At 46.4% G+C, this 11,919-nt stretch overlaps 2 protein-coding genes across 3 annotated transcripts in view; one reads left to right on the top strand and one right to left on the bottom strand.

Moving 5' to 3' along the window:
* Positions 1-309: 309 nt before the first annotated feature.
* On the bottom strand, positions 310-8,329 carry Cfap276 (cilia and flagella associated protein 276). The gene is made up of 5 exons (XM_004658919.2): positions 8,204-8,329; positions 4,632-4,748; positions 3,353-3,468; positions 1,901-2,028; positions 310-1,281 (listed from the first exon to the last, which is right to left on the bottom strand). The coding sequence occupies exons 1-5, from the start codon at positions 8,264-8,266 to the stop codon at positions 1,211-1,213; spliced, it is 495 nt and encodes a 164-aa protein (XP_004658976.2). The 5' UTR covers positions 8,267-8,329; the 3' UTR covers positions 310-1,210.
* Positions 8,330-9,580: 1,251 nt separating this feature from the next.
* Positions 9,581-11,919, top strand: part of Elapor1 (endosome-lysosome associated apoptosis and autophagy regulator 1) — a 99,836-nt gene continuing 97,497 nt past the window's right edge. Inside the window, exon 1 of one of the 2 annotated variants that reach the window (XM_045138576.1) lies at positions 9,581-9,802. In XM_045138576.1, the coding sequence (XP_044994511.1) occupies positions 9,650-9,802 (153 nt within the window). In that variant the 5' untranslated portion in view covers positions 9,581-9,649. The remainder of the gene's footprint in view (positions 9,803-11,919) is intronic. The other variant, XM_004659048.2, reaches the window with a different exon arrangement.

Here is an 11,919-nt window from a genome sequence, read left to right as displayed (position 1 = left end):
TACAAATTTTATCTGAGACTTCTGGGGGAGGGGGGAGCGACATGCATTTAAACTATCACAACTACGATCCATCTTCCCAGCCCCTTGATTTTTAGAAGGATATCACTCTAGCCCAGGCTGACCTGGTGTTCACTTTGTACTCTCAAACTCATGGTGATCCTCCTACCTCTGCCACCCAAATGCTGGGATTGAAGAGGTATGCTACCACAGCCAGCTAACATACTTTATTTTGAAACAGAGTCTCAGTAAGTTGCTCAGGCTGGCCTGAGCTCTATAGCCCAAGCAAATCTTGAATTTGTGATCCTCCTGCCTCAGCCTCCCATGTAACTGGGATTATAGGCCTATATCATCAGGCACCAACTTCTGTGTTGACGTTTTAGTTCTGTAGACTTACTGAACATATTCTAATAGCTTTGGGTGAAAACTGGGGTTTTCTACACGTAAGATCTTGTCATCAGTGCACAGTGACAGTTTGATTTCCTCCTTCCCAACTGAGTGCTCTCTTGATTTCCACTGACTGATAGCTCTGGTGAGGACATTTAGCACCATGTTGAAGAAAGTAGTGAAAGTGGACATCCTTGTACAGTTCCAGATCTCAGAGAGGAAACGTTCAGCTTTTCCCTTTAGCGTTACGGCATGTGGGCTCATTACATAGAGCCAGATTGGTAAACTGTAGGTTCAGTGAAAGATCCTGTCTCAGAAAAGGTGGAGAGAGACTGGAGATGATGCCTACACCCATGCACCTGGATGTATGTAAGCGCACACGCACACACACATGGACCTGGATATACACATGTACATACACACCACACAAAGCAGCCCCCCCAAAAATCATGCTACTTGGATCCTCTGATATTACCATGATTATAAGCTCATAGAAAATAGGCTGTGCCCATTCTTGTGTTCTGAACACTTAGCGTCAGGATACATTGAATAGATTATTCTGTATGGTTATAGTGACTGCATTTTACAAAATATGAATACTTGAATCCTGTCAAAATCAGGGCTGTTCTCTTCTGAATCCTTACCTTTGGCAAAATGACTCAAAGCTGCAAATTAACTCAATAGGAATAATTTCCTTCTGCTATTTAAGAGTGGTTCAAGAGGTAATCCACAGTCATTAACACCAGGCTTCAACTAGAACAAACATTTAATGAAGGTGGATGGCTGGTGTCACACTATGATTAATTAGTCCAGGGTCTTGTAACCACTAAGTGGAGAAGAAGCCACCATCATTCTTTCGGGAGTAACCCCCATTGGTGGCTGCAGTGTGAGGAGACACTGTGGAGAAAAAAGAAGTGGGCTGAGCTGTGAAGTTCAGATCCTTTGCCTGCTTCGGAATCTTAATCCACACACTCATTGGTACCAAGAAAAAGATTCTCTGGGGAAATAGAAGCTGAGGATGTAGCTTAGCTGGTACAGTGCTTTCCTCACATGCACGAAGGCCTAGGTTTGATCCTCCCACTGTATAAAGCCAGGTGTGGTGGTGCATGCCTGTAATCCCAGCACTCAAGAGATGAAGGCAGGAAGATCAGAAGCTCAAGGTTATCTCGGGCTACACAGTATGAGGCCAGCCTGAACTACATCAGACCCTGTCTAAAAACAAAACAAAAAGCTCAAGGGGAGTAATAATAATAATCCCATTGGGAAATTGGCATATGGAGGAGTGATGGGGGCAGTTACAGGTCTTTCATCCCCAAGTTTTGGTTCTGAAAAATTGAATTTCCTAGTTCTATAGTGTGTCCCTTGATTATCAGTCTGATAGATGCCAAATTAATAGTTACTTTCTAAGACCCATCCCCATGTATCCTACTAGCCAGTAACCTCAAGCCCCTAGTTCCTGGGTCCATTCATAGATTTCTACGGCGCCCCATGTGCGTATCAGTCCTCTAGCCCTCACCGATGGATCCCTGGATGCTGTGGATGGACTCCTTCTTAGGGTTGATCCATTGCCTGATGTGAGCCAGGGAAGTGATAGGGGATGGAGAAGCAAGGTGTAAATTTTCTCCAGGAAACTTGATCTTGTGTCTAGAACATGGTGTGGGGAAGAACAGAGGAGAGTGTAATCAGAAAGAGAAAGGTAAAGAGGGAACAATAATTCAATGAGACCTCAAAAATAAAGCAGTCAGGGCTGGAGGGATGGCTCAACAGTTAAGGTGCTTGTCTGCAAAGCCTAATGACCCCAGTTCAGTTCTCCAGCTCCGATGTAAAGCCAGATACACAAAGTGGCGCATACATCTGGAGCTTGTTTGCAGTGGCTAGAGGCCCTGGTGTGTTCTCTCCCTCTCTCTCCTTGCACATAAATAAAGTAAAGCAAGGCTGGAGATATGGCTTAGCAGTTAAGGTGCTTGCCTGCGAAGCCTAAGGACCCATGTGCCACTCTCCAGATCCCATGTAAGCCAGATGCACAAAAGTGAGGCAAGCACAAGGTCTCACATGCCCACTAGGTGGTGCAAGTGTCTGGAGTTCAATTTCAGTGGCTGAGGCCCTGGCAGCCAACTTTCTCTTCCCCACCTCCCAAATAAAAAAAAAAGTAAAGTAGTCAAAGGCCCTATTTATCTTCCACTATCAATCAAAGGTTTTGCTGCTTCTTTTTTTTTTTTAAGTATTGCATTGTATTTATTTATTTATTTGAGAAAGAGAGAGGGAGGGAGGGAAAGAGAGGAAGAAGCAGATAGAGACAGAATGGTGCATCACAGCCTCCAATCACTGCAAACTTCAGACACATGTGCCACATTGTGCATCTGGCTTACAGGGGTGCTGGGGAATCAAACCTGGGTCCTTAGGCTTCACAGGCAAGTGCCTTAATTGCTAAGCCATCTCTCCAGCCCTGGTTTTGTTTCTTTATACAGATGAGCACAACCGTGGAGAATTCCGTTCATAAGTACAGAAATGAAGGCTTAGGGATATAGCTCAGAACACTTGCCTATGATGCATATATCCCAGGCTAGATTCCCAGCATGTTTAAAACAAAAATAATTTTAGGGCTGGAGAGATGGCTTAGTGGTTAAGTCGCTTGCCTGCAAAGCCAGGACCCACGTAAGCCAGATGCACAAGGTGGCGCATGCATCTGGAGTTCGTTTGCAGCAGCTGAAGGCCCTGGCGCACCCATTCTCTTTCTCTATCTGCCTCTTTCTCTCAAATAAATAAATAATTTTTTTAAAAATAAAGGAGTTTCCTCCCTAGATCTGTTTAAAAAATGATTTAAAAAACCCCAAATTATATTCTGGATATAAAAACTCTAGAAATGTATTTCTAATTGCGTGTCTGCCAATATTTCCAGGTGTTATTTTACCTGGTGTAATTGCGTGGCAGCATCCTCAGGGGAGGAGGCTCTCCCTCTCTCACTTACCCGTAGATTTCCTGGCTGGTCTCCTTCTGTTCCAGGATCTCACTTTTGTTCTTGAACGCCCCACTGTGGTGATTATACAAAGTTGCTAAGCGGAAATCCAGGTCATCTTTCGGTATCTACGGAAGAAGTTTACTAACTTCTTTACTAACCCCCATCCACAGGGTTAACTCAACAACCTGAACCTTCACTCTAGTCAGGTTCTGTTTGCCTCTACTATTCTCCTGACTAGTTGAAATCCATCAAATCAACACATTTAATTGTACAGGAAGATGACTTCCTATCTTTTGTCAATATGGAATTATGTCTTATGTTTAGGTCTAAGGAGTGTTGAGCTCACTGGGGCCATAGAAATATTGTCCCTGACTTGGGCTTCATTCAGTTTATTTCATTTGTGGATATATTCAGCCATTGTTCTCATACACTGCGTTACAGAAATTTAGTAAAAATAATTTATTCCAGCTACCAGACTAGAACAAAACCCAACCTTATGACTTAATAAAATGGTTTTGGATTTGGTCAAATCGTCAGTTGGGGACAAAAGAGAAGAAGTTGAAACACTTCAGACTGTGTTTAGAAAAGAATATTAATTCTAGATGCCCACAATCCAGTATCTAGAAGGCTCGACAGTCTCGAGCTACCTAGCAAGTTTGAGGTCAGCCTTGACTCTTGCCTAGAGAATCAAAAATAAGAGGACTGAGGAGATGGCTCAGTGGTTAAACGCACTTGCCTTCAAGGACTACCAGTGCAGGTTTGATTCCCCAGTGTCCACCTAAAGCCAGATGCACAAGATGGCCCATGTATCCCGAGTTTGTTTGCAGTGGCAAGAGGCCCTGGTACACTCATATTCATTCTCATTCTCTCTCCCCTTCTGTTTCTCTCTCTACTGACAAATAATTAAAAAAAAAAAACTTTAACTAGGCATGGTGGAACACACCTTTAGTCCCAGTAGAAGTAGGATTGCTGGGCGTGGTGGCATACACCTTTAATCCCAGCACTCGGGAGGCAGAAGTAGGAATATCGCCATGAGTTCGAGGCCACCCTGAGACTACAGAGTTAATTCCAGGTCAGCCTGGACCAGAGTGAGACCCTACCTCAAAAAAAAAAAACAATCTTTTTTAAAAAAGGAGCAAAGAGCCGGGCGTGGTGGCACATGCCTTTAATCTCAGCACTCTGGAGACAGGTGTAGGAAGATCACCATGAGTTTGAGGCCACCCTGAGACTACATAGTGTATTCCAGGTCAGCCTGGACTACAGTACATAGTATTTCAATGTTAGGTACCTTGGAATCAATGAAATAAATCTCTCGCCTCATGGATGCAACTGTGGGAGTTGAGTTGAGCCGTATCCAGGGATCCTGTTGCTGAGAGGGTTGAGTTGAGTTCTTGAACTGCAGTTTCTGCCGAATAGAAACACCCAGGACCTTGTTACAGCAGGCCTTGCTGATGTCACCCACTGCCTTACTCCACCCTATTTCATTTGAATCTCAGAGGGAGAAGAATCAAAGAGAGGAATTGTGTAGCTGCAAGACTTCTGATCTTTCTTAGAAATGACAGGAATGGACCAGAAAACCATCAGAAACAGTGGAGTGGATGGTGAGGGTCGAGGTTAGGGGAAGGTGTGGAGAACAGACAGGAGAGATGATGAACTCAGGGCTAGAGTTAATATTTAGTTGGAAGAAAAGCTGGTTTCATTTCTTCCTTCCTTCCTTCCTTTCTTTCCTTCTGTCTTTCTCTTTGTTTCTCCTTCCTTCCTTCCTCCCCTTCCCTTCCCCCTTCCCCCTTCCCCCTTCCCTTCCCTTTCCTTTCCTTTTTTCTTTTCTTGTTTTTTTGAGGTGGGGTCTCACTGTAACCCAGGCTGACCTGGAACTCACTAGGTAGTCTCAGGCTGGCCTCGGACTCATGGTGATCCTCCTACCTCTGCCTTCCAAGTGCTGGGATTAAAGGTGTGTGCCATGCCCGGCTTTCTTTTCTTTTTCCTTTTTTTCCATGGTAGGGTTTTACTCTAGTCCAGGCTGGACTGGAATTCATTATGTAGCCTCGGGCTGGCCTCAAACTCACAGTGCTCCTTCTACCTCTGCCTCCCAAGAGCTGGGATTAAAGGCAGGTGTCACCACACCCAGCTAAAAGCTGAGGTTTCTAATGCAACTAACAGTGGAAAAGTGGAAGTGAGCAGCTTATAGGAGGAGAACTTGAAGCATGCAAGAGTCTAAATAGGTGAAGAGAAGATTTCAGTAAGCAAGAAAGGGTCATTCATTGATGGAAGATATGTCAGAAAAAGTCCATCAGACAAACATGAATATGAAAAGCACAAAATTTATTGTGTATGAAACGACATGTTGTTTTAGACATATTTTATTTATTTATTTGAGAGAGAGAAAAAGGGAGGGAGAGAGAGAGAATGGGCATACCGGACATCCAGCCACTGCAGATGAACTCCAGACGCATGCACCAACTTGTGCATCTGGCTTATGTGGTTCCTAGAGAATCAAACTGGGATCCTTTGGCTTTGCAGGCAAATGCCTTAACCGCTAAGCCACCTCTCCAGCCCCCTAAAATGTTTTAAGCCAGGTGTGGTGGTGCATGCCTTTAATCTCAGCATTCTGGAGGCAGAGGTAGGAGGATCACCATGAGTTTGAGGCCACCTGAGACTACATAGTGAATTCCAGGTCAGCCTGAGCTAGAGTGAGACCCTACCTTAAAAGAAAAGAAAAGAAATAAAAACATGTTTTTACTTATCTTCAGTTACCTAGCAAAAGATCTAACACATAGTATTAAAAAATGATATATTGGGCTGGAGAGGTTGCTTAGTGATTATAATAGGCACTTGTGAGATATTTTTTCCCTATACTGGACCTTGTGAATGCGATGCAAACACTCTACCAGTGAACTACATCTCCACCCCTGACTATTTTTTAAATATCTTTGTGGTGGTTTGAATGTGAATGTATGTCCCCCCTCCTAGCCTAAGGGCCTTTTTATTTTTGTTTTTTCCGGATAGGATCTCCATCTAGCCCACACTGACCTGGAATTTACTCTGTAGTCCCAGCCTGCCTTGCACTCATGCAGTTCCTCCTACCTCTGCCCCCTGAGTGCTGGGATTAACATGTCCTACCATGCCTGCTAGGATTATTATTATTACTAATTTTTTGAGATAGGGTCTTATTCCAGCCCAGGCTGACCTGGAATTCATTATGTGACAGTCTCAGGCTGGCCTTGAACTCACAGTGATTCTCCTATCTCAGCCTCCTGAGGGCTGGGATTAAAGGCCAGCTTCCTACCTCAGTCTTTCCAGCAGCCTGTTGGAGGAGGTGTCACTGGGGGGAGCGGATCTTGAAGTCCAGCCCTAAAGGGCGCTCAGGGTCTGCTTGAGCTGGCTGTTGTCTCCCAGCTATGGATGTGTGGAAGTGAGCCAGCTTCTGCCACAGAAGTGCTCCCCCTGGAATCTGTAAGCCTCAAGTAAACCCTTTTGTCCTACAAGCTGTTTCTGTTTGGGTAATTGTCCAGCAACAAGAAAGTAATGCAGCAATCCCAAACACTTCTACTAGGAAAAAGAGTAACTCCCCAGATCACTAAATACAATCACACCAAACACGCACATGTGCATAAACACATTCGGGCATTAACCAGAGGACAGAAGCCTACATTGAAAGTATGAGTTGGTGTCTTCCAGACAGTTCCCTCTCTGTTTCCCTACTCTGTTTCTCATTTCTCTTTACAGAAGAACTTTCCAAACAAGAGAAAAGGAGCCGGGCGTGGTGGCGCACGCCTTTAACCCCAGCACTGGGGAGGTAGAGGTAGGAGGATTGCCGTGAATTCGAGGCCACCCTGAGACTACGTAGTGAATTCCAGGTCAGCCTGGGCTAGAGTGAGAACCTACCTCAAATAAACAAAAACAAAAAAACCTCACAAAACAAACAAGAGAAAAGGGTGGCTTGGAGGAACCCAGGCCCCTACATTGAGCTGGGGTAGCCCCTTATTTTTCTACACAATTCTTTTTAATTAATTAGTTTGGGGCTGGAGTGGTGGCTTAGCGGTTAAGGTGTTTGCCTGCAAAGTAAATTCCAGTTTGCCTCTCCAGGACCTATCTAAGTCAGATGCACAAGGGGGCGCACGCGTCTGGAGTTCGTTTGCAGTGGCCCGAGGCCCTGGCGTGCCCATTCTCTCTCTTACTCTGCCTCATTCTCTCTCTCAAGTAAATAAAGAAATAATATATTTAAAATCAAATAAATAAACAGAATGCTGGGATTAAAGGCATGTACCACCACACCTGGTATTACAAATTTTTTTGTTTACTTGACAGCTGGGAGTAATGGTGCACTTGGGAGGCAGAGGCAGGAGGATTGCCGAGAGTTCAAGGCCACTGTGGGGCTACATAGTGAATTCCAGATCCACTTGGGCTAGAGTGAGACCCTACCTTGAAAAACCAAAAAAAAATAAAAATAAAAAAATAAATGAATAAAAATATAAAAATTATTTATTAGAGAGAGTGGGTGTGCCAGGGCCTCTAACCATTGCAAACAAACTTCAGACACATGCACCCCCTTGTGCTTCTGGCTTACGTGGGCCCTGAAGCGTCCTTTGTGGGAATCAAAACTGGATCCTTAAGCTTCGCAGGCAAATGCCTTAATAACTAAGCCATCTCTCCAGCTCCACATCTACACACTTCAGAGGACGGGATTGCCGGCTCGACCCAATGATCTTGCCAGTGACCATCTCTACTGGTCATATCAACATCAAAGGGCCTGCTGACAACCCTATTGGGAATTTGCTCAAGAAACCTGAGGACCTTGGTAAAAGGAAAGTGGTTTGCAAGACGCGAAGAGAAACCAGAGTATTGGAGAACTCTCGGTACCTTGGACTCCCTCAGGTTTGCCAAGTAGCTGTCGTCATTTTTTAACTCCTGAATGAGTGACATGCTTTAAAGGCCCAGGAAACCGCTCTGAACGGGAGGAAATTATGCGCAGCCGCAGCACGATCGCCTTCCCAATTGTTTGGACCGCCCAGGTTTCGGTTGCCGGGCAACGCCGGCCAGTCCTTGTGGCCGAGAGGAATTGGGAGATGCGCCCCCTGGCGGTGGGACTCGGAAGGCTCCTCGCGACAAGGCCGCCGCGAATGCTGATCTACAGCTCCGCAGCCTGCCAGGGAGCCCTTGGGTTTGCACGCTTCAGCCTGTTGGGGGGCAAAACACGCTAGGGTCACACCCCCAGGACTTCTGCGCCGGGCATTTCCTTCTCCCTGTCTTTTTTTTTTAAACAGAAGGCTTCCCCATTTCCAAAGCTAGGAGCGCACGGGCGCATGAAGAGGTCGAAGAGCCCACGTGTACTACCTGGAAAATTGCCGGCGGATGGAATAAGATCCCCGGAAGCAGCTTTTGTAGTAGGAGGCGACTCCTGGGTAGGGGTGGGAGCAGAGCGATGGAGTTTCACTCTCTCTCTCTTCTTTTTTTAAAAATCATTTCACACGTCACGTTTGCAAACATCACAGGTGGTGGCGCACACCTTTAATCCCAACACTCGAGGAGGCAGAGGTAGGAGGATCCGCCGTGAGTTCGAGGCCACCCTGACATTATATAGTGAATTCCAGGTCAGCCTGCGTTAGAGTGAGACCTTACCTCACAAAACCAAAAATAAATAAATACAGAGAGAGAGAAGGAGGGAGAGGGAGAAAGGAGAGAGAGAGAGGGTGCTTAGAAAGAGCAGCTCTTTGCAGGGCGTGGTGGCGCACGCCTGTAATTCTGTAATCCCAGCAGAGGCAGGAGGAGGATCGCTGTGAGTTCAAATCCAGCCTGAGACTACACAGAGACTTCCCGATCATCCTGGGCTAGAGCGAGACCTTGCCTCAACGACAACAAAATAAAATAAAATAAGAAGAGATACCAGCTCCTACCCTGGAAAAGCAATTGGAAAAAAATTAATAATTTGTTGCTGATGGTTGGAAGGGTGCGCTTTACGTAATCCCCGTGGGGTCGCTCGCAGGCTCGGGCGCGCGCACTCCCACGCCGCGCGCGCCGGCGGTGGCGGCTGCCATGGAGACCGGCAGGTGAGCGGCAGGGGCGCGCGCGTGGTCCCTGCCCCACCCGCGCCGAGCGAAGAGGATGCGGTTGTCTAGGCGACGGGGCTAGGAGGAGAGGCCGGAGGGAGGAAGGATGGGCGGCCTTGGCGTAGCGGCAGGGAGGTGACTGAAGCGAGTCCAGCCCCTTGCATCCTCCCACTGTGTACCTCCCTCCTCCCCCCCCCCCCCAGCATAAGCAGCCGTCGCCGCACCTGAGCCGCTACTGCCGCTCGCTCAGGACAGCGCTATGGCTGAGGCTGGTCACAACCACCAATCCTCTGCCAGAGGCAGGGGACGGGCCCGGAGACGCGCACCTCAGCTTCTGCGGTTGTTGCTGTGGGCTGGGACCGCCTTCCAGGTGACCCTGGGAACCGGACCAGAGCTTCACGCCTGCAAAGAGGTACTGTCCACTCCACCCTCTGACCTGACCCCACTTTGGTCAGAGAAAAATCTTGGATCCAGATGGAGACCTTGGGGACCCTGGCACAGTTTCAGAGGCCTCAGAGTTCAGATTTCTTTGGGGATGAGACGCGGAGCGGGGTGTGTGTGTGTGTGCGGGAGGGGGGGGCAGGCTTGCGTCATAGGGGAGGCCAGTCCACTGGAGGACGCTCGGAAAATAGACCACCCTCAAAGCTTGGGGGTACTTGCTCAAAGAGAAAGGTCCGAGCTCCAAGAGAATGACCGGGTTTCTGGAAAGAACAGAAAAAGACATGGGTTGCCTTGCAGATGGGATGGAATTAGAGAGAGGCCGACTAGAAAGAGGAAAGGAAGGTGGTCGGGGTAGGATAAGATTAGAGTTGGGAAAACCAGGGGCTGGGGTGGGGCCGAGGAGAGGGGAAGTAGCAAACTAAACCCAAATTGGAAGTGTACGACGGACTGTGGAACCCTAACAACTCTATGCTCTCGGTATTCAGCACCTAGTTGCCTTTCTATCTGTGATCCTGGTATAGCACCCCCGCCCAGCACAATTTGTTTAGTGATTAGCCCATGTTCCACCTTTATCCAGATATTTTGAGTTCATTATGCGTCTGTTCCCCCCCACCCCGGTCTCTTTTTCTCTCGACTTCTGTTAACATATGTCGTAAGTTCAAGGTGTTTCCAAAATGTTGGCAATATGTAATTCAGGCAATAGATAGTGAATGTCTTTTAGCCAAACATGTCTTTCAGAACTTCTTTTTGGAAGGACATGACATCAGAAGTATCAAAATTCAGTAGTTTCTATATTAGTGAAATAACAATATTTGGTTTTTTGCTCTGGCTTTTATTTGAACCATATGGCAGAGGCAACAATAAAATACAAGAACTGCGCTGGGGAAAGGCAAAATGAAAGTTCAGTTATTGGAGAGAGCTGCGAAAGACTTGAAAATATGTCAAATAATTCTAAATGCTAAACCTGGCTATGATTTTGAGAGGTTAAAGTATCCTTATGAGTTGCCAATGTTAACTAGTAATGCCAGCTCCTTCCCATGTGGAGACAGTATTATGAATGGGTTCTCTGAGAATTCGACTTGTATAAAATCAGAAATCATGAAGAAGAGGGGGGGGATTTTGTGTGAATAAAGATGTTTGACTTTCAAGATTCATGACTATTTTACATGATCCCAGTCAGTGGGCCTTTTAGAACTTTTTATTTTTATTTATTTATTTTTGGTTTTTCGAGGTAGTGGTTCACTCTAGCTCAGGCTGACCTGGAATTCGAGGTTGGCCTCGAACTCATGGTGATCCTCCTACCTCTGCCTCCCGAGTGCTGGAATTAAAGGCGTGCGCCACCATGCCTGGCTTGCTTTTTACAACTTAAATTTTTTAAAAATTTATTTGAGAGATAGAGAAAGAAGCAGATACATAGAGAGAATGGGCATGTCAGGGCCTCTAGCCACTCCAGATGCATGTACATTTGGCATTACCTGAGTACTGGGGAATTGAACTTAGGTCCTTAGGTTTTGCAGGCAAACACCTTAACAGCTCAGCCATCTCTCCAGCCCCCATAGAACTTTTTTTTTGGTATGTATGTGTGCATGTTTGCATGTGTGTGGGAGCACATGTGTATATAAGTGTTTGTGACCACGCAGAGTCGATGAGAGCTGACAGTGGGTGTCTCAGCCACTCTTTATTTTTAAAAATATTTTTGTTGATTTGTGAGGCGAGAGAGGGAGGAAGGGGGAGAGAGAGAGAGAGAGAGAGAATGAATAAATATGATTGAGTGACAGGGTCTCTTGCTGCTGCAAACTAACTCCAGATGCATACACCACTTTGTGCATCTGATTTTACTAGGGTATTGGGGAATCAAACCCAGGTCATAAGGCTTTGCAAGCAAGAACCTTTAACTGCTGAGCCATCTCCTCAGCCCTATTTCATTTTATTTTTCGATTTTGGTTTTATGAGGTAGGGTCTCTCTCTCTAGCTCAGGCTGACCTGGAATTCACTGTGTAGTCTCAGGGTGACCTCAAACTCATGGTGATCCTCCTACCTATGCCGCCCAAGTGCTGGGTGGGATTAAAGGCATGCACCACCATGCAC

This window comes from Jaculus jaculus, chromosome 19 (genome assembly GCF_020740685.1).
Source record: "Jaculus jaculus isolate mJacJac1 chromosome 19, mJacJac1.mat.Y.cur, whole genome shotgun sequence".
Classification (NCBI taxonomy): Eukaryota; Metazoa; Chordata; class Mammalia; order Rodentia; family Dipodidae; genus Jaculus; species Jaculus jaculus.
Note: the sequence above shows the minus strand (reverse complement) of the source record. Positions and strands in the feature narration are given on the sequence as shown.

Bases quoted from the DNA above. Each gene is read 5' to 3' on its own strand.
- Cfap276 (XM_004658919.2), bottom strand. From the start codon at position 8,266: ATGTCACTCATTCAGGAGTTAAAAAATGACGACAGCTACTTGGCAAAC. The intron at 3,469-4,631 runs GTACCTAACATT...CTTCTTCCGTAG, and splicing joins TTTATTTCATTGATTCCAAG to ATACCGAAAGATGACCTGGA. The intron at 1,282-1,900 runs GTGAGGGCTAGA...TTTTCTCCACAG, and splicing joins CAGCATCCAGGGATCCATCG to TGTCTCCTCACACTGCAGCC.